Raw genomic sequence first — 22618 nt, 5'->3', positions numbered from 1 at the left:
TTGTAAAGTTTTAAGGTAACACACCTTTGTTTTATTTTGCATCATTTTTCATTGAAGGTGTTCACACCTCTGGGTTTACTGTAAGTTGATTTGAATTATATTCAAGTGTTTGAATATATTATATGATGGCTCTCCTAGCCCTAAACTGTGTGCTGTTGTATAGCTAAGTAAGCATGCTGAAGCCCTTTGAAAATACACCTTTTAACTTCACATCAGTCTGATCTTTGAAGTACACAGAACACAAAGAAACAAAAAAAAGTCTTGAAGCTTTGATATTGTGAAAAGATGTCCAAAACAATCCACTCTCTGATAGATTTCTATAAAAATGTATTAGGTGTTGCAGATAAATCCATTTTTTTGTTGCTGTCTGACTATAAAACATTTCTAAAGGTTGAAGGTTTCATGCTTGCACTTTATTTTATGCTTAGAAGAAAATGTTTTACTTTGTATTAAACAGTTCCTCGTGCTGTCTTCTCTGGAAAACATTGCTACTTGTAGTATGTTTACAGTACTCCATCATCTTCTTATGGATATCTCCATTTACTGGGCTTTCCAGCAGATTCCTGTCAGACAAATATTGTAAGACAGCTGTAATTTGTAGGAGGTGCTCTTTCCAAGCCAGTTAAGCTCTGCTGGGTCAGGTTCTTGTCAGGTACAACATGCAAACAATGCGCTGACTGCTATTGTGAAATTAAAGTTTTATAGCAGTAGGCAGATCAACACTGTTTTTTTCTGGAGTTTTAGCCATCTGTCTGCGCCAGTGCAGCAGTGATCTGTGCTGGTGAGGTCTTCTTTGGGATTGTCGTGCTCAGAGAAAAACTAAAAAAAGCCATCCATGGATGCTTTCCCTCTCGTCTTGCAGCATGTGTTTAAACTGGAGCAGGAGGAGTACATGAAGGAGCAGATCCCCTGGACATTGATAGACTTCTATGACAATCAGCCCTGTATCAATCTGATCGAAGCCAGACTCGGAGTCCTGGACCTGCTTGATGAAGAATGCAGGGTAAGAGCTCAGCATGCCTCTGCAAGCAGTGCTATGGACATTCTAGCTCACAATACACACACACCTGGATGGTAGATACCGGTCCAAGATTTCAGGATTGAAGTTTGATTGTAAATAGAGATGAGAAGTATAATCGGCATGAGCCCTGCTTTTTGTTGCTGCCCAAGGCTCATGTTGTCTTTAAGACCTGGACCTGGCTGGATGTAGGCACCACTGAAACTCCTTTATTTCCAATCCCAGATGCCAAAAGGAACAGACGATACCTGGGCTCAGAAGCTGTATAACACTCACTTGAACAAATGTGCACTTTTCCAGAAGCCCCGTCTGTCTAATAGAGCCTTCATTATCCAGCACTTTGCAGACAAGGTAGGTTTTTCATCTTCAGGCTCTCCTCTTCCTGTCCTTCTTGGAGTTTTTTTCTGTCTCTTGTCTGTAGATAAAGACATCTGAAGGGAACCTCAGATTACCCACTGTAATCCCCAAAGTGCTCAAAAGTCGTTCTTCTTGCCCAGATTGCTTTTATAGTTTATGCTGAATCTCCTACATTAATTTCAGGAATACCTGTGAAGACTCCTTAAAGAATAAGATTTCAGTGCTTCAGTTCCTAATAAAGGCTGATGATGCCAACATGTTAGATGAGCATGATGGGTCCTTTTATTTTTCTAACCTTTCTTGTATCAATATTCAGTTGTTGTAACATTTATGTCCTTATTGTTTATTTAACGTATTAATTCTATAGTAGAATGTATACTTTGGTAAATTCTTGGGAACTGATAGATTTAATGATCAATTTCAAACAAATGACTACTATTATTGTTAAAATAAATCTGGGTTTTCAGATGCACAACTTAAATATTTGTTATTTTGAATGTGTTTGATTTATTTGTAGGAATACAGGATAAAAAATAGCAAGTGTTACAAGGTGATAGACATTAGACAATCTTATTTTAGCTTCACTTAGTGTCATATTACAGCCATATGTGAGGGTTGATCAAATAGTGCTGGCATTACACCCACTCTGGGAACATGAATCTCAATGACAGAAGAGGTCATCCACCGTTTTTCCTATTTCAGACACAATGTATTTTGCTTCTCAGATTTCTTTTTCATTACAGAATCGAAGTGTTACTGGATCATGGTTTCTCTGTGTGGTTTAATACTGAAAATAGTGACTGTCAAGACTATGTTGAAAGCTATAGCTACTGTATATATCTATAGCTGCTCAACATTGTAAAATACTGTAATGCATCACATGTTGGCTGTATTGCAATCAACTGTTATCATTAGTTGGAAAGTGTTGTGTTAAAAGTGAATGCCCATAGTAAACCCACAATGGCAAGTAACATAACATGAAGAGGTCATCTTAGACAACATTCAAGATCGTTCTGTGTTTTAATCATTATTGATCACAGCATTTTTAGTTTTACTTAATCGAATTTAGCTAGTGACAGGCTATGCAGTTAAATAGGTCTGCTTTTAGGTCCAAGAAAATCCACTACTTTCAGATTTCTTTATCAGAAAGTGGATATTTGCAGTGATACTAAATGTGAAATGGCACTGGCTTTTTGATTGTATATTCTTCTGTCTCTAGGTGGAATATCAATGTGAAGGGTTCTTGGAGAAGAATAAAGACACAGTTAATGAGGAACAGATACATGTGCTGAAAGCAAGCAAGGTTTGTGTTTACTATTCTCTCTAAAAATTAAATGAAAGAAGGTTCATGTAAATGACTTGCAGTATGGTTTGCTCATCTAAAAGGTCAGATGCACTGTCGCCATCTGCTGTTCAATGAAGTTATTGACGTCATTCACACCCACTGCCACTTCATCGTGTGCATTAAGACCGAAGTTTTGTCTTGAAAGTAACATTGTTAATTTGCAAAACAAAATACAGAGAGATGCATTTTAAAAAACGCTCTCCGGTAAGAATTAAGAGTTGAACATTGAAGACTTCCTCTCAATCTTGAGAAAAAGGAGTGGAAACAACTATAGACCCTATGTTGACAGATGACACCCGAAGAAGGCTCCAGAGCCGAAACGTGTTTTCTTTCTTCTCTTTTCAGCCTGGAATAAACCTTTTTAACTGTTAACATAGTGGACTATGTTGACAATTCACAAGAAGGACTTATTGATGTATGAAATGAAGCTGCTTGACTTTAGTTAAAAGTCTGTTTATCTGTTTTGCAATAACCACGAAGAGATGCTGATACTGAAACAGTCCTGCTTACAAGGTTTTTTTAAAATTGAACTCTTATCACAGAAGCAATGCAGCAATATGGGCTTTGAACAGCTTCACATTAAACTTTAGCCTTAGTGTGGATACCTGCCTAACAATGCAGGGGCTGCATCTTGCTGGTTTCTGGGCTTCAGCTTCTTTCATAGTCATGGTTTTTGTTGTCTTGGAGGACAAGAAAGCAAGGGTTTCTCTTGTTTGTAGACAACATAGGGATCAAGTCTTTTAAATCCACTGAGAAAAGACCTAAGCCTCTAAAACCAATCCTGGTTGTCGCTGCTCTGACTGATCATTCGAAAATGAATTACAGGTTAGCAGTCAGCACACTGTGGTTTATCAGAGGCTGTGTGTTTATAAAAGGCTGGGAAGGGTTGTTTATCCAGATTAAAAATAAAGGACCAGACTGATCTTTAGAAATAAAGTACCACTGACCATTGATCTCTTTTTCCCCAATTCTTCAGGAATTTGGCGAGACATTCATATAATAGAAAACTCTAATGTGATTTCATCTTCAGAGAGTGACCCCACAGAAAAATCATTAGACCACAGCAAGGCCTTGCCTCACTATGACAGTCTCAACAGCATGCCTGCTCCTTGATTACATACACTACTAGGAAATGCCAAACAGCTGACTGGTGTACAACTCTTTTAGCATTCACATCTTCTCTCAGGTCTGCACAATCCCTTATCAATCCAAAGACCTTTTCCATCCCTCTGGCCTCACTCACGATGAGTTCAGAGCAGTTTAAAAACAACTTTCAGTTGCTCTTATTGCACTGCTGTATTAGCTCATCTGTCATTGATGGGAGCAACTCTTAATGTTTCAATGCAATTCATCATTTGAAGAACATGAAAATGAATTGTCCCATACAAAAGAACCAGTATTACTATGCTAACACTGCTTTTAATTTGGCTTTGACCATTCATTTTTGTGGCCTCTGTAAGATATATTCAAATTTAGTTTTGTATTGTTTGACACTTTTTTATAGACATTGCTTGGTAGCTTGCAGAAGAGGTAAGTACACTTGGTAAGGGTTTGAGCTGCTCCAGCTAATCCGTTAACTACTGAAAACCTCAAGAAAAACACCTTAATTTTGACATCTGTCTTCATTTAATGTGATTTTTTTGTTTATTTTTGTTTTTTATGTTTTAACAGTGTTGAGCAATATTAATAATATTTGTTTTTACCATGAAGGCTTAGCAAAATTAATATGATAAAGATAAGGCCATTTTTACATTTTATTAGCTTAATAAATATGTTACTATATGTGGTTAAAATAGGCCTAGTGTTAATATTCCTCGCTGTCTTACATCAACGCATTGTAATTTTTGGTATGCTGAGGTAATCCGGTTACCTCATGATTTTATCTTTTTTCTATAATATTATGATTATTAATGCAGAATTATAGACTTTCATAATTATGAGCCATTATGAAAGATTGTGGCAGGCAATTTGAGATTAGTTTAAAGTTGGACCATTCGCCTAAATTGAACCTAGAGAGCTGAGACACCAGTTGAGAGCAGCCCGGGATCTTTTTGCTTGAAATCATCTCGTCATAGCTGGTTGACATCATGGTAGTCAGAACTTTAATTATTTTTTCATATGCAGTTGATGTTTGGTAGCTAGGTTTCTTAAAATTAGTATAGGCCTAACATGTTTATTTTCATTGTGTGACCTCATGCAAAAAAAAGAGATTGACATTCATTTCTTGTCATTATATATGCAAAAGCGTTATATATAATGGTGTGGGATCTTTGTGGGTGTTTTTTTTTTAATTTTGTCTTTGTTTTTCTCCACCTGCTGTTGTGTGTTTGTCTTCCACCTTGAAAACTGTTGTTCTGCAGAAGGTAAAACTGTTGTCTTCATACAGTCTGCTCACCTTTTTTTTTTCTAACCCCCTCACTGGAAAGCCTTCAGTATTCTCCTTGCCTGCACCATTGCCGTTCTATTAATGTTCTTCCACTGGAGTCGTTGCAGTGTTTGAAGGCGCATGGCAACAGCAGCTTCTCCAGTAGCAGGAATGGGTGGGTGGGGGAGGGAGGAGTCAATCTGGAGACTGTTTTGTGTTATAATGCACCTGAGCAGCATGTTGTGGCTGTCATTTTGCTTTAAGGCCCTGTAGAGCGAAAGCATGTGTCTGAAGTAAACGTATACAGAATAAAAAATGTGTTTTTCTCTTAATCTGCCACAACCGGTGGGATATTCTGAGAGCCAGAAGCAAGATGACAGTGTCTTCCCTGTGATGGCTGAATGTGCACTTTGATAGTTTTTACACATAGGCCTAACATACTGGGAACAAATAACAATATGTATACTGACATTGAAAATGCAGTAACTTGTGCTGGATTCATTTCCTTACATTCAGTGTCCCTTTTACAGGTGATGAAATTTTTTGGGGGAGTCCTTTAGTTTTGCTTTTCACACAAATAAATTCCTTTCTTTCCAGAAATCAAAGATTAACTCCCCAGCATGAGATGTATGCAAAGCTCTTAGAGTTCCTGTCTGAAAGGGATACTTCTTTCTTTAGACTGTAGAGCAGGGGTCTCAAATACAATTCCTAGAGGGGGTGCTGTCTTCTGGTTTCTGTTCCCACCTGAGTAATCAATTTAACAATTTAACCCAATTATCTTAATTAGACATACATAATTTTTCTTAATGTCTCTTATGTGTAATTAATAAAATGTACATTTCATTAAAGATTCATACCTATATAATATTATACAGTAGGATACGTATAAAATACCCCAGAGTCTGTTTCATAATCTATACATTAGATAAATTATGTAGTTAATTCAATAATTAGACAGATTATTAATATTATCCCTGTCTAATTATTGAATTAACTACATAATTAATTCAATAATTAATATTTTTGAGACATTACCAGTAATTAAACCATTTACGTAGGGAGAGCAGTTTGTTTCAAGACATTTTAGTTAACTAAAAAGTGTCCCTTTTTCTTCATATGGTAGTCTGAGACCTAGTCCTACACTGTTTCATTTATCAAATAATCAAAGACATAGTAGGTATAACAAAAATCATAAAGGGCATCTGTTCTATATTTTATTATCTTGACAAATTGAGAAATGACATATTATTTAACAACAGGTTATTGATTGAATATTTTCCAAGAATTATGATGTCCCTTTACAAATAAATTCCATCCTGGATTAAAGTTTCAGTGTATCTTTTTACATAATACTAAACACCACATGGTAGGATAATGCGTTCATGAGAGATTATCAAGTACTTTAATCTGTGCTGTTAAAAAACCCCCAGGAAAACAAAAAACATTTAAAATGGATACACTATACTGGTGTGAATGCTTATGTTTATTGCTTTTGTGTAATTGTCTATGTGTTAACCTTAACTAAGAAATGGCAGCACTGCAATGGAGACTTGATAGAATTTTACAATAATGAACATGTAACATCCAGAACTGAAATATCCTGCAGTGGATCTACTGTCACCACCCAGTGTTTGTTAAATGCAAATAATTTTAATAATTATATCTCTGGGTTTTCAATCATTGTTGAATGTTATGTCATTGAATAGGTCAGGCCAAGTTTGAAATCCAAGATTTTCAAATTACAGTCTTCTCAGCACTGCCAGGCAGTGGGTAATGTGAGTGAGGGGTAACAGACTGGAATTTAGGCCTCAGTATCCATACTGAAGAAAGATATCCTAGAAAAATGGGAAACCCTTAGAAACAGATGGTTTAGGGGCATGCTATAAAACTAGCACATTCATGAGAAATCCCCAACATCTGGAATCATTGGAATTCAAACATCAGAGCAGTAATTCTCAAACTGTCTTTTATTTTTTCATGTCTGATCTCCACACTAGTTTGAGCTGCTGGTGGAGCTTTTTCAAGAGGAGGAAAAAGTCACGAGCCCCACTGGGGCTCCCCCAGGTGGCCGCACCAGGCTGAGCATCAAGCCAGATAAAACGCGACACAGTCAGTCCAGCAAAGAGCACAAGAAAACTGTGGGGCTGCAGGTGAGAGCTGGGGAGACCTGACTTGCAATCAGGAGATGCACATTGGGTGTGTGATGATGTAGAATGGCCTGTGATCCGGAACCAACCTCAGCCTTTGTCTTTGTCTTTGCAGTTCCGTAACTCGCTGCAGCTGTTGATGGACACTCTGAATGCTACTACTCCACACTACGTGCGCTGCATCAAGCCCAATGACCACAAGTACCCTTTCACGTAAGCTCTTCCGGACGCTGCTTGCATTGCACTGACATGATTAAAGAACAGCTTCTAAGCAAATAAAACTACTTGCTGATGGACCAAAACAGGCCTGATGAACATCTCGTTCCTGAGCACACAGCCCATTAGAATGATTTCACTTAAATCAGTCAAAACAAAGCATAACTTGGCTGCACATTGTAATTGTAATCATTTCAGGTGAATCTTTGGTGAGCTGTTGTTTTTTTTTAATTAAAGAGATATGAGATTAAGATTTCCTTCTATGCAGAAAACAGTTTCCTTGGTTTGTTGTTCTGTGTCACAATGTTAGCCAGCATCCCATAGCTGTGATCTGGAGGATGGCGACGTTGTTCTCTGTCTTCTGCTCCAGGTTTGACCCCAGGAGAGCGGTGCAGCAGCTCAGGGCCTGTGGTGTTCTGGAGACCATCAGAATCTCGGCTGCCGGCTTCCCTTCCAGGTCCGCTGTGGTTCTGTAATCCTCCTGATGCTACCAGGGCTCCCTGGCCTGCAGCAGGAGGACGCCTTGGCCTGCTGGTTCCATGGTGATCTGGAAACTCAGCCGTGGATTTGAAATGAAATTTTTACAAGTTGTAAACATGCTTTATCATGCTCTGCTTGTTTAAATTGGCGGTTTAACTGCTGTTTATCCTCACACATGGTTTCTGAGTAAGGATCTGTAGACATTATACTATCTGGAACTAAATGAATTATAGCTAATGCACTTGAGTCGAGTCTAACTAACCAGTCCAGCTGACTTGAATAAAATAGCCAGTGCTGCTGGGAACAGTGATGATTGAGCTATGACTGTAAAAGACAGCTCTAAGGAGGCCTGCAGTAGTCCTCAATATGTGTTCATAGCCCAGGAAATCTAATGAAAAGCCTGATGTTACCTTTCTTTTATATAGTTTAGTACTTATATAGTACTTACAGTATATACTAATTCCAAACTGAAACTCTGGAAATATGGTATTATAACTCAAGCGTCTGTGAGCAGGAAAGGGCTTATTTCACTCCATCATTGTGAGTGCTTTTCCCTGTTGATCTCTTTCTGACTGCCTTTTGCTACCCTGGTGACAGATGGACCTATCAGGAGTTCTTTAGCCGCTACCGGGTCCTCATGAAGCAGAAAGATGTGCTGAGCGACAAGAAGCTGACTTGCAAGAATGTGCTGGAAAAGCTCATCAAGGTACGAAGCTATCAATAATCTGAAAGAAAGCACGAGCTAGATTCAGAAACCCCAGATATCAGTAACCAGGGCCATGTGCGGAGCTACTTTAGTATGGGTGTCTGTACAACTGGGAGCATGTCTTAACTGGTGTTCTGAAAAATGCAGGATCAGGACAAGTACCAGTTTGGTAAGACGAAGATTTTCTTCCGTGCCGGACAAGTGGCCTACCTGGAGAAGCTGCGTGCGGACAAGCTGCGGGCGGCTTGCATCCGAATCCAGAAGACCATCCGGTGCTGGCTGATGCGCAAGAAGTACCTCCACATGAGGAGCGCAGCCATCACCATTCAGACACACATCCGGGGATACCAGGCCCGATGGTAAGGAGCCAGGGGGACCAGGCTCAGAGGACTGTATATGTTTCCATAAGCTTCCCTCACCTCTGTCCAGAGACAGTCAAACACCAAGAGAAAACTCTGTAACATCTGATATCACATGTTACAACTCTTGTCAGCTCTTATAGGGAGAAGGAGTGTCGCAATGCTTGTTAATAATTGGTTTATTAGAGCTTTATGTATGACAAATGAGAATCCCTTGTGTTGAGTGGAAATCATGTCTCACCATACCTGTTTTTATATAAATAGCACCAGTAGGGGGTGAAAATTACCTTACTAGTATTAAAAATGGGTGAGCAATGGAAATCAAAGATTCAACAGCACAGAATGAAAATAATAAAGCATTAAAATTTGGATTGGTCCACTTTTGTAGAATGCTTTCCAGGTGCTGATGGCTTATTGGTTTGTTTGATCCAGAAAAACATGGTGCTGAAGAAGACATCTGTGTCTTTTGTACCTTTCAAACTCAATCCTGATCTCTTCCTTTCTGTTTCTTAGTCTTGCCAAGTTCCTTCGCCGGACCAGAGCTGCCATCATTATCCAGAAGTACCAGAGGATGTATGTGGAGAGGAAGAGGTACAAGCGCTTGCAGGCTTCTGCCCTCATCATCCAGTGTATCCTGCGCGCATACATGGCCAGACAGAAGTACCAGGCGGTAAGATGAACGAAAGATCCGGACTCTTGACACTAGCTAGTTTTACAGTTCATAGTGAAGAGATTAGAGAGACACCTGGGAAGTGAGATAATAATATCATTTCTTGTTTTTGTAATTTTGCAAACTATGCAGTCCAGTGTTTTGAAGTTAGCTTTGCGCCCAAATATATAAAGATGCTGACTGTCCTTGGTCAGTAAGATAAAGGGCATGTATTTGGTAAGCTGGCTGTACGCCCAGAACGTGAAAAGAACTAACTGTTGTCTAGTCTGCAACTTAGATATAATTAATTGGCACGTGTTTTGCTGTCTTATCATTTGTGTGTCGTAGTAACTGGTTTTGTTTTAAGGTATAAAGGACCATCTTCAGCTACTTATTTTTAAGTCTGGTGGTTCCAAGCCAGACTTCCATATGCATATGTAATAAAGAGACTTCCGCTTCACCTGAACTTTGTCATTTGTATAAAACAACAATTGGAACAAAGCTTTTCTCGCCACACATTGTTGACTGTTTATCCTGAGTACTAACTTCTGAAGTGGATAAAAAGCAAAATATAGCAAATAGCAAGACCTTTGAGAACCTTCATTTGTATTTGTGTAGAAAAATACTGATGCTGCAAGCCCAGACAGGAGAGTGTGAAAATAAGTGCTAATGTAGACGGCTGCTCCTCTGCCTGCCTGACAGCCAGCCATGCAGAATCATTACAGTACTGATATGTTCTATATTAAGGCAAGTGTGCCAGTGTAGTGGGCCTGTTGTGTTGCATTGTGTTAAAAAAACATTAGCTTCTATTAAGGAATCATGTGGGGTCCTCACAGTGATGGAGAAGGCAGCTGACTTTGTGTGTATATGTGTATAAGGTATAGGGAGCCTGTAATCTGAGTTGCCATCATACAGTTGAGCCAGCAAACTGTCCTGAGTTAGTACAGCCCCTGACTGACAATGACAGCTGTCCCTAGTCATGGTGCGTCTGTCTGGCACTATGAGTTATAAGCAAATTTCCAAGCTCTGTCTGTAGAATGAAGGAGAGGAAAAAGGTCTGTAGCAGTCGTCGAACATTGACCGAGTATTCTTGAAAATATTTTATTATATTCTACTGTTCCTTTCCCTGCCAGATGCTACGGGAGCACAAGGCGATTATCATCCAGAAGATGGTGAGAGGCTGGCTTGCCCGACAGTGGTTCAAGAAGTCTCTGGAGGCTATTGTTTACCTGCAGTGCTGTGTGCGCCGCATGAGGGCAAAGCGCGAACTGAAAAAGTTGAAAATCGAGGCCCGCTCAGTGGAACACTACAAGAAGCTCAACATTGGTATGGAGAACAAGATCATGCAGTTGCAGCGCAGGATAGACGAACAGGTATGTTGCCATGGAAACGGGACCTAGCACATCATAGCTATCAATACAGCCTGTTGTTTTTCACTTTCTTTAACATTAGATTACACTAGCAACATTCATTTTTTTGTTCAAATTGCTTTATTTGTTTATTTTTTATGTTTGAAGTCGGTATTGACAAAGTTAAAATACATTTTGAATACCGGTTTAGTTCTCTGTTTTGTTTCAGTTTAACTGTACCTTTTAGTTTTTTAAATGGTTGCCATAACATTACTAGTTTTCCATGATGTTTCTTTTTTCTTTCGCAGAGTTATAAATATCCTCCCTGCGGGGAAAGGTGAATGGCTAGAAAGTGAAACTAGCAGCTGTTTAACTTATTGCTATTTTTGCTTCTTCATGTCATCTTTAGTCCCGCTTCTGTATCCAGTGAATTATATCTGAACACTCATGCACATCTTCTGTCATTCATCTGCTAAGTATGTGGGACATCTACCTATTGCGTTTCATGCCCAAGAAAATGATAAATAGGGATAAATACGGTTCAGTTGTTTTACATAGAAAAAATAAGGCAATTTCTACAAATTTGTTGTAAAGGAAACTTGGATTCTTAGGTCCATTTTGCTGTTTCTCGGTACATGAAGTGGAAAAAAAACTAATAAAAAACCTTAAAGTTGGTAAAATATTTGATAGAAACAGGCCAGTTTAACAAACTGGTAAAAACACAACTGAGAAGCCCAATCTTTAGTGACGGCCTGTAAAGATAGTCATTTTCCACACTTCATTGTTTTAAATAATTGCATTGGAAACAAACTTTAAATTTTTTCAAATGTTTTTAGCTTCTCAACTCAAGCCAGTAACATAAATGAATAAAACCCATACACATATTACTAGTAGTACATAATATTAATTTGACATGTAAAACATTCAACTTTATTTGAACAAAATGATAGTCTGCTTCTTGCAATGTCAAAATGCATGTTGCATTCTGGGAATTGTAGTGTCCTGAAAAGAGCAAGCTGCCAGACATGATTAAAATGTCAGAATTGCGATTAAAATCAGACATATTTTGAATCGCACATGATTAAATAAATATAGTAAATGGCAGCAATATCAGGGAATTTAGTTCTATGAACTATTACAAAAAGTGCCAGGACTCAGAAAGAGGTGCCATTACACAAAACTCAAAAGGCCTGATTTGTCAGTACAGCCTAATTAAAGGACTTTTATTGCTGTGCTCTCGGTAAAGCCTGTTGTCTTGTGACTTTTTCAGCACAAGGAGAACAAGAACATGCACGAGCGACTCTCAAGCTTGGAGAGTTCCTACGCTTCAGAGAGCGAAAAGTTGAGGAACGAAGTGGCTCGTCTCCGTGTGACAGAGGAAGAGGCGAGAAACAACGCCAACCGGATCACCACTCTGCTGGAGGAGCTTGCCAGGCTGACCAAGGAGCTTGAGGAAACCAGGAAGGAGAAAAAGACCATCGAGGAGTGGGCTGAAAAGTACAGAGATGAAATGGAGCAGGTGGGAGTGGGAGTCGATGGGAGTTCGGATTATGCTGTTGTAATGAAACAGAGGGAAGGTAGTCAGGGTCAGGATTTGAACCCAGAATGTTGGCTCTGCTAGCAGCTCATTAATGCTTTGCCAGAAGGCCCAGATTGCCTGGCATGTTGGCTGATGCATATTTCTTTGGAACAATAACAAAGGGGGAGCCATTTCACTTTAAATTGCTAAAGTACAAACCAAAACTGTCGTTTCAGTTTTTATTTTTTAACTTAATTAATGCACAGCAGGGAATTACTTCCTGTTTGAAAATGTATTTTTTCTATATTCTTCTGTATCAGCACATATGATGGCACTAAGAAAAGATGTTCGATTAGGTAGCTGCTTTCGATGATGGTAGCTTGTGTAGGCTGCAAACGAACAGGTAAAGGTTTATTTCAAGCTGAAAGGAAAAAAAAATGCACAATGCTTTGGCTGTGTCATCAGGTTGTCACCTGAAGAAGGCTTCACAGCTGAAACGTGCCCCTTTTCTTTTCCTTTCAGCCTGGAATAAACTTGTTCCCTAAAAAAAGACACCCTAGCAGCTGGAAAAGTTACCAATTAATTTCTTGCTTCTCTTACAGAGGTTTACTGTGGTGCCATGAAATGGTTGGGATTTAGGCATCAGATTTACATGGAAGTTGTTTTTATTTCTCCTGTTGTTTATAAACAAATCTCAGCTACAAAGACTATTTTGTTGTTTCTTTGCAGTTGTGCTAAATTTTGAAATGCAAAAATGTATATGAATTTATGCAGGTCCAAGTAATATGGATCAAATACCAATAATGTTATTACACTGAAATGCAATGTTCTTGGCTATTGGAAACCTTATTTACAGGCATTAATTCCAGTGCCTTTTTTCAAATGTCTTCCTTTTTTCCTTTGTTTCCTTTTCATAGATGGTGTCAGATCTGAAGGAGAGGAACACCCTCCTGAAGAGCGAGAAGGATGATCTGAATCGCCTGATCCAGGAGCAGGCCCAGCAGATGAAAGGTGCCTGTGATGAAGCATACTATTCTATTTTCGATATCAGCTGATTTCAGACAGAACACTTTGAGATTTCCCAGACATTTTGAAACAAAAATCTGTTTTTCTGTGAACAGTTGCTCATGGCAGCCAGCCATAATTTCCCATCAGACAAGCCACCATTCTTTATAATGCACTAGAATGAATAAGAGGCGAAGGAGCTTCCTTGAGCTGCAGGAGTTGAAATAGCTTTCTGTTGCTGGTTTCATACCTGAAGGTGGCTTTTTCCTTTTTGTACACATAAATATGTACAATATGAAGTTTCTTGCATTATCATCCAGCCTGGCATCTTATAAATATATATGCTGGATTTTAAAAATATTTTACAGAGATTTCAAAGCTGACACAAAAGGCATTAGCAAGTCAAGTGAAGGCTAAAGTCCTCAAGTAATGAATACAGTATACTAGAGGCTACTTAAGATCCACCTTATTAAGATCATCTTCATTCAATTCTTAGGACCTGTGAAATGAATATAGGACCACTCAATGCTGATACCTTTCATTGTTTTTTTACAAAGAAATCAAAAGTGAATCCAACCTGGAACATGGCTGGGGGCTTGAGGATGATGAGCTGTTGGTATTTACTCCCTACTGTACTTCCTGTCGCTCACAGAGAAAATGGAGAAGGCGCTGATGGAGGAGACCAAACAACTGGAGAGCGATCTGAATGAGGAGCGGTCCCGGTACCAGAACCTGTTGAGCGAGCACCTGCGGCTGGAAGAGCGTTACGATGATCTCAAAGAGGAGTTGAACCTTGCAGTGGTGAGTGCACTGCATGCACACCACCTTCTAAAGGTCCCAGAGCTTCTGCCATTACACAACGCCAGTGCTTAAAGCTTATAGCCCCGCTCCTGACCCCTAGTCGAACTGTGACGTGAGCTGAAAGAGTGATTTGGGTTTTCTGTTTTATAGAATGTTCCCAAGCCGGGCCACAAAAGGACAGACTCTACCCACAGCAGCAATGAGTCTGAATACACCTATAATTCCGAATTTGCAGAGTCGGAGGAGATCTCTCGTGGAGGAGAGGTAAGCATGTGCAGCATTTATTTAGTGTTATTGATTGATGTATCTGTGGCTACCATTTTCTAATGGATTTTTTTTTCTTTTTTAAGCTCCATGGTGAAGGATGTTGTAGAATTCAGCACATTTAAAATGGAATTTGAACTTCCTCTCAGCTCCTTTATCTGTTTCCAGACTGTTGTTCTGGAATAAACATAAGCCAGTAAACATTCTGGTCTTAAATGTTAAGAGTCTTAAGAACCAATAAAAGGTTCTGGTCTTAAGAGTGATTTGTTATGAGGGCTAGTTCATAAACTATTCACTTTATCTCTCTCTATCTGTTGTTGTGTTACACCCCACACCCCTGTTCTCCAATGTGGCCAAATGCTGAAACTTCTGTCTCTGCTGGTTTTCATCAGGATGTCACCAAGGCTCCCTGGGACATGTCTCTCTTCCTCAAGCTGCAGAAGAGGGTGACTGAGCTGGAGCAAGAGAAGCAGTCCCTGCAAGGAGAGCTGGACAGAAAGGAGGAGCAGGCTCAGCGGGCTAGGACCAGGGTAAGTTTAAGTTTATTTGTCAGTCCAGAGGAGCTGGACTACGGGTCTACGGTGCAAATACAGACAAAAAACTGACAAGACAATGCTATAGACAATGTAGATGTACACATTTCTGACAGGGTACAAAGCCTTTACAAGTACCCTAACAAGACAGAGCTCAACTTCTGCTTCAATGCTGTCATCTGGTGGTGAGCAGCAGTGCTGGATTTAAACTGTATCGGTAACTTTGTGCTGTTTTCAACGTCTGTGAGTTTATTCGTCCTTTTCTTCCACGGCAGGAGGAGGAGGACTACAAACGGGCTCGGGGAGCAGAGCTGGAGTATGAGTCTCTCAAGGTAAAGATGAGTAGAGCTGCTTCAGCAATGCTGAGGCAGGCATGGCTGAGGTGTCCCTTCACAGTCCTTTTCACTTCTTGCATGCCTTTTTTAAATGGACTGAACAAAGAGGGCTATGCTTGCTGTAGTTGGCCATTGTGGTCAGTGCAGTCACCGCAGTAGCCAAATTTACAAACATGATAAACTCTAAAACATTAAAGAAAGATCGAGTCTGCCCCCCAAAAATACGGGTGTATTCGCTACTGGAGATCTCAAAAGATCTATAGCAAGAATAGCCAAAAGAGCAGCGCTTCTCCTGATAATGATGGTGATCTGTGTTCATTCTGAATCCTTTCTGTAGCGCCAAGAGCTGGAGTCTGAGAACAAGAAGCTGAAGCATGACTTGAACGAGATGCGGAAATCTATGTCTGAGAAGACCGGGCCTGGCAGTGCGGTCCCAGGCTCCCCGGCTTACAAAGTCCTCCTGGACCAGCTCAACTCCTCTAATGAGGAGCTGGAGGTCCGGAAGGAGGAGGTGCTGATCCTGCGCTCCCAGCTGGTCAGCCAGAAAGAGGCAATGCAGCACAAGGTAGACTAAATCAGAAAGCAAATTACATGAGACAGATTACAACAGTACAACAGTAACAACAATATCTGTAACACAATAGGATTGTGTTGTAATAGTAAGAAAGAATGTGCTTTGGTATTTGAATTTTTGTTATTCTTGTCTGAAAAAACTTTTTTGAGATGAAGGCGTCAGATCCATATAGATTAGGAAGATGCGTGGGAACAAGGAAAAACATCACCTCCCATCTGAATCTAACTTCCTTTGGCAAGTAAACAAGCTTGGGCTGTGTCAGGGAGGAAAGAAAGATAAAGAAATGACTTCTTAGAAACCTATGAACCTAACTATATGAACTAAGGCTGTTTTATCACCTGCTGACATTACTTTTTTTGTCCACTTTCTTTCCTACAATGCTTTGCTTCCAGGAGCACAAGGTAATTGGCTTGCTTCCTGCTGTTGCCCTAGTCTCTGGTTTGATGTGCGTTTGTTTTGTACCTCTGCATGAGCCCTTGTGTCACCGTGTTGACTGAAACAGGAAATTAGAAGCTTTGTCTCCCCCAATGGGAGGCAGAGTAAATTGCCTCTTTCCTGGTTAGATGATGAAATCAGGTTCAATTTCCACAAGTAACACTGCTTTATTATATCAGTTGTTGCCATGCAGACGCTTGGAGCAAATCTTCTTTATACTGAAGTAATAAAGTTAAAACCCCATAGTAAATACAGTTAAACATTCTTTTTACATCTTAGCTTCAATTTTTGTTGCATATAGTGCTTTATTCTGTTTTTGTTTTTCCACCTGGCTCTTTGTGCTCAGTAATGGCTCCTTGTCTCTGCTGGGTACGCATGACTCATTGTTTACTTACAGCCCAAGTGTGAGTTTTTTATACTAGATGTCTCGTCATGAGAGTAATTATTCATATTGTTCATCAACAGTTTTCACATTCAAAATATTATTTTACTGATCAGCCGACCAATTAAGCAACAATATCAAAGACACTGACAGCTAAGCTGGCTGAATCCTGATGAGAAACTGACAGACACAGATGCTCCTCCTTGTATATGAAACTAAAGAGGCATGCTGGTGCTACTATAATGGCTTTTCATTCACCTTGTTCACATCTATAATTGGCTCAGTTATGTCTCATGACAATAACCCGCTTATAGATGGTGTAACCAGGTCTGTGGTCACATAAAATTAGCCACTTAAAAATCAGATTGTGGGTGAAAAGTAAAAATAGAAATCGGTATTAACTAAAGCCGAGCAACGCATTTCATCTTCATTTATCTTTGCATTCTTTTTTGGTGAATATGAGCACTGTACTGTTTCACTGTTTAAAGGGGTAAAAGCAATAAGAACAGCACCTGCATAGCACAGCAGGGTACGCTGTTCAGTAGTACTGAAATTCTAATAGCTCATATTTCACCTCCTGTCCTGCTCCCTCCCCAGGAAACCATGACAGAGGCCATGTCTTACATTGAGGATGTGCAGAAGATGAAGGATGCGGGTGAAATTACTCAAGCGTACATAGGACTGAAGGAAACCAACAGGTACATTCTCCCAACTGCTCAGCTGTGTGCTGGACTTTTCATGGAACTTAAATGTGGTTTATGCACTACACATCAGCAAGTGTTGTGCATGTTTCTTATTTATGTCTGGTTCCATGAAAGCGTATTTTCTGTTTCTATAGCACTGTTTCTCCCCTTATTTTTTTTTACCAGGGACCAGCTCCATAATTAAGTCTTCCTTTGAGGATCGCTTAGGCTACAGAGTAGTCCATAGCAAGAATAATCGCTAAAGTTACCTGAGGTTACAGCACAGTCCTGTCAGTTTTACTTCAGGAAATGGTGCTGATCTGTGAGCCTGGACTTGAGAAATTGGTTCTGTTAATGTCCATGAAAGGCCCAGGTGTACAAGACATACTGTATGCCCGAACTGAACAGCAACGTACTGGACATCTGGTGTTTTTTATTTCCTGTCAAGCTACAGTCTGTGTAGGGCCGAGTCAGAGCAGTCTGTGATTGACTATAGTTTCCAGCTCAGGACACTGCTAGGCCAGCTAGTGAGAAATACAGAGTTGTTGTTATGGTATCAGCTTGCAAAGCTTTTAATGGTTTAATGGCTTTGGACGGGTCTTCCTCCTGGGTTGTCTCCTCTGTCTCAGTGTCCATAGCTTCTCAAAGCCTCCTGGCAACCTTGCCAACAAGTTGTTTTATGGTGTTCCCCTGGAGCTCTGCACAGACAAAAATACAGCACAGTTTTGACCTGCTAGCGCCCTTCACCTTGTGCCATGAGATTATGCTGTTTTCCCTAACTTTCAGAAAAACAAATTCACACATGCTCAGATTTACCCTAGTACTATTACACTGGATTTCTTTTTCTGTTAGATATCTTTTTTTGCTGTCGCAGGTTTTTATTCTACAATTAGTTTTATACTCCAAACAACAAATATGTCTGTTTTTTTTTATTTGTGCAAAGACATTCCTGTATAACCATATAGATTGTTGTAGCATTGTAAAAAAAAAGAAACATTTTGCCAACAAACAAGGGCACCAAAGGTGGACATAAATGTTGTTCGTGTTTTTCCATCTTTTTATAACAGATGGTCTGTCAAAAGGAACTGCTGTGCTCAGCACATGGTATTAACATATATATTGATAAGTCAGAGTCAGTGATGCAGTGCTCCTATTCTCTCTTAGAGGGAAGTCTCTCTGATGTGTGAATAATAACAGTGCTTTGGTCACTGATAGAGAACACTGACAGTTGTGGACTGTTCAGAAATCAAACAGTGAAATATTGCATCAATATTAAATATATTGTAACAGCATTATTCATGTACAGAAAACAATATTTAATCCATACTTGAATTCCAGAAGTTTTTGGACTTGGGACATCCGGACATTGGCCTGAGAACAACAACACCATACATAAGCAGGTGTGAGCCTGGTCAGTACCTGGATGGGAGACCTCCTGGGAAAAACTAAGGTTGCTGCTTTAAGAGGTGTTAGTGGGGCCAGCAGGGGGCGCTCACCCTGCGGTCCATGTGGGTCCTAATGCCCCAGTATAGTGACGGGGACACTATACTGTAAACAGGCGCCGTCCTTCGGATGAGACGTAAAACTGAGGTCCTGACTCTCTGTGGTCATTAAAAATCCCAGGGCGTTTCTCGAAAAGAGTAGGGGTGTAACCCCGGCATCCTGACCAAATTTCCCATGCCTCCTAATAATCCCCCTCTATGAATTGGTTACATTACTCTGCTCTCCTCCCCACTGATAGCTGATGTGTGGTGAGCGTTCTGGCGCACTATGGCTGCCGTCGCATCATCCAGGTGGATGCTGCACATTGGTGGTGGTGGAGGGGAGTCCCCATTACCTGTAAAGTGCTTTGAGTGGAGTGTCCAGAAAAGCGCTATATAAGTGTAAGCAATTATTATTATTATTATTATTATTATTATTATTATTATTATTATAAGAAATTTGTTCAGCTTCACTAATTCAGAAACAAATTAAAACAAATGAACTAAAAAATGCCAAAAGTACAATTTTTCATGATGGATATGATTTAAAAACCAGAGAGTCGATGATCTTCTGAAAGGTCATCAAGTGACATTGTAGTGTATTCTTAAACTGTACGTAGTGTATTTTTTGTAATAATTCTCATCTTGCTTTTGATATTTATATAGTTCACAGTAGATCATTGTTGCAAAAGGTTTAGAAAAGTCAGGTCCTCAGAATGCTTTTAGCATCTTCTTTTGCCATCTGCCTTAATATGTTGACATTATTAAGGATGCCAATCCACTCATTCTTTTTGCTTGTACTTGTCTAAATGTGCATGTTGGTGCACCAACACATTTCCAGACGGAAAGAAGCCTTCATTAATTCCAGAGCAGTGATGCGCTTGAAATCCGATAAACATCTTGTGCCTTTCTATGTTGTCTGTCTTGTGCAGATCACCAAAGTTTTTGCGTAAACCCCTTGAAGTGAATGATCTCATGGCTAGGCTCAGGTACTGTAACTGAAGAAAGAGAATGCCCTCAAAGGAGAGAACAAGTGTTCGTGCATGCATAAACAAATTAAAAACATTTTTACTTTGTTTTCCAAAGGCTTTTTATGGATGACCAAGCTGAGATAACATAAGGCAGTAGTGTAATTTAGCTGATTTAATCTTGAACAAGCATGAACTGCTTAAATGAATGAAATGGGCGCTGGAGTGCACTGCAATCTAGAGAATGGCTTCCCCCAGTTTTCTTACCATCATCATTGTCCATTTTGTTTTCCAGGGGCTTCCTCTGGATATTCTTCAGTTTAAAAATAGGTTTTTCGCCCTTCCACAGTTAATGTATTTATGTGTCTCTTGACAGTTTCTCAGCCTGTTTAATTGGCACAAAAATCTTTTTTATTTCACAAGGTCATGATGCAAAATTCAGAATCGATCCAGTTCCTGAAGTTCTCTTTCTGCTGATCACTGATTGTGACTGCAGTGACATATATTTTGGGGACTCAGTTTCCTTCCTTGTGTGACGACATTAATGGACTCAAAGAAAACCCTCAGGGGGCACATAGTGAGATGAAGTAATAAACCTCCAAAGTAAATGGAGTCAAAATTACACCCATTTATGCTGCTTTGTTGAACATGAGATCGTCTCTCAGAGAATAATCATTCATTTTGAATGCTTGTTTTATGCCATATTAATTAGCAGTGCTTTGTGGCACTCAATGTCAGTAGGCACTCAGTTAGAGACAAGCACCTTTTCAACTATGCACAGTGTACTTAGGAGTAAGAAAATATGTAAAGAAAAGTCATGCATGCTCTAAGATGGCTTGTTAGGCACCTGATTCAACTTGACAGGCACTTGTGAAACTCTTGGTCTCCAAACTAATACATATTACTCAATCATCTCTGAACTTTCTCTAACCCTTTATCTGTGTGCTCAAAAGGCTGAGACACTTCTGCCTTTGAGTAGTTTACATTTGATGTAAAATTGGTTAGTTTCTTTGTCCACATGTGCTCTGCTATTGTGAGTGACATTTGAAGGGTTAAAGGACCTTTTTATGACGGCATTTTTACTAAGTGCATGTCAGCATGAGTTGAGACTTTAATGTCAAAAGTGGCAAGTAATTTTTTAAATAAAAGAATTGTATATCAAATGATTAAATACAAGTGTCCCAGCAGATATGCAGTTTATATTATTTTTTGGTTCTTTTTAATTATTCTTATTAGGTGTTATTATTCAGATTTTTTTTATTTCTATTTATTTTACTGCTCTATGTACAATTAGTTCAATTCTAAACACCAGAATGCATACAATTGGTCATGACCATAAATAATTTAAAAAGTTCACTCTATGTCCGAAAGGCATGCTGTATAGATTAAAATGTAGACACAGCGCAGAGGAGATGTCTCTGTCTGAGCTCTCTCTCAGCTGCCATCCTCCACCCTTGTCAATCTCAACATGCTTGCACTCATCACCTCATTTGTCCCTTTTTATTTTGCCTTTTTTTTGTTCTGTTTCCTTTTCTGTTTGCTTGTCAGATCCCCCACTCAGGACTACCATGCGCTGAATGAGGACGGAGAGCTTTGGCTGGTTTATGAAGGGTTAAAGGAAACCAACAGGTTAACCTTGTTTGTAAAGTGCAGGGCCTTTCCCTGCTGTCTGCTGTGTGTCCAACTGGCCATATTACACCCACTAAGCTTCTGCTTCAGTCAGAACAGATTCTCAGCATTCCCAGCAACATGTGTACCACTAGATGTATTTTTGTTTACCCATTTTTAGCACTTGTGCTGAAAATCTTCATCAGGCAAAAATAAAACATGCACGCAGCTAAAGAAGAATGTAGTGTTCGCTGCTTGCTTGTTTCTGCTGCTGCTTTGTAGGGCTGAATTCAATAGCCACTTGACGTAAGAGGTTCTGTCTATTCTTAGTACCACAGTCTACAAAATAAAAGGAGAGAATCTCCACACTGCAGCTCCTGGCTGAGTCTGGACAGCAATGCTGTACATTAAATTCAATAACTGGTGCACACAAAGGCTCCCAATCCAAGATACTATGTATTCACCTTTCCCCTTTTTATTTTACCATTCTATCTCAAATGAATTAATTTATAAATGTCAGGTTTCTACAAGTCTATGGTGAGTGTAAATTGCACTGTTTGAAAGGTAAGCATTTCAGTTTACCTTCAAGTGAATTGGTACTTAATAGTAACAGTGCAGGCCTTAAATCTTTAAACTCCCAGCTGTGCTTTTGTCATGTTGCTAAGGTTCCATTATGTGGGGATCATTGGACTTTATGAAGAACAGAAAACATTTATCTTTTATTAATTCCACACTATGTAATGGCTTTTCCTTAGGGTGCATTGCAGGATCACACAAGAAGGGCTGCCTTCTGTTAACAGAAGAATAATAGATTTTTTAGAATCAAATAGTGGACATCACTAAGCTCATTTTACACTTAGTCCATATTTGGACATATGAGTCTTCATTTTTGGGTACTGGCCAAGCCCTTGTTTTAGGATTACATTTCAGGTGGCTATTTCAGAATTTAGTTATCTCTGCACCCTCAACATAGATATTAGGATGTCAGGTTCCTTAGGGGGACAAAAGCACACAGGCAGAGTTTAAAGAGCGCATTTTG

The 22618-nt window shown here is 39.6% G+C and overlaps 1 protein-coding gene across 3 annotated transcripts in view; it reads left to right on the top strand.

The window, feature by feature from the left end:
* myo5aa (myosin VAa) overlaps positions 1–22618 on the top strand; it is a 69414-nt gene that overhangs the window by 34109 nt on the left and 12687 nt on the right. The window contains exons 12-31 of one of the 3 annotated variants that reach the window (XM_088921434.1): positions 863–1003; positions 1244–1369; positions 2595–2678; positions 7083–7235; positions 7348–7445; positions 7819–7905; positions 8526–8634; positions 8782–8993; positions 9507–9663; positions 10776–11015; positions 12262–12510; positions 13428–13521; positions 14168–14316; positions 14467–14580; positions 14973–15110; positions 15389–15445; positions 15786–16013; positions 17437–17537; positions 19936–19992; positions 21520–21600. In XM_088921434.1, coding sequence (XP_088777560.1) covers positions 863–1003; positions 1244–1369; positions 2595–2678; positions 7083–7235; positions 7348–7445; positions 7819–7905; positions 8526–8634; positions 8782–8993; positions 9507–9663; positions 10776–11015; positions 12262–12510; positions 13428–13521; positions 14168–14316; positions 14467–14580; positions 14973–15110; positions 15389–15445; positions 15786–16013; positions 17437–17537; positions 19936–19992; positions 21520–21600 — 2675 coding nt within the window. The remainder of the gene's footprint in view (positions 1–862; positions 1004–1243; positions 1370–2594; positions 2679–7082; positions 7236–7347; positions 7446–7818; positions 7906–8525; positions 8635–8781; positions 8994–9506; positions 9664–10775; positions 11016–12261; positions 12511–13427; positions 13522–14167; positions 14317–14466; positions 14581–14972; positions 15111–15388; positions 15446–15785; positions 16014–17436; positions 17538–19935; positions 19993–21519; positions 21601–22618) is intronic. The other 2 variants (XM_088921435.1, XM_088921436.1) reach the window with 2 other exon arrangements.

The sequence above is a fragment of the Atractosteus spatula genome, chromosome 7 (genome assembly GCF_055471065.1).
Source record: "Atractosteus spatula isolate fAtrSpa1 chromosome 7, fAtrSpa1.hap1, whole genome shotgun sequence".
Classification (NCBI taxonomy): Eukaryota; Metazoa; Chordata; class Actinopteri; order Semionotiformes; family Lepisosteidae; genus Atractosteus; species Atractosteus spatula.
Note: the sequence above shows the minus strand (reverse complement) of the source record. Positions and strands in the feature narration are given on the sequence as shown.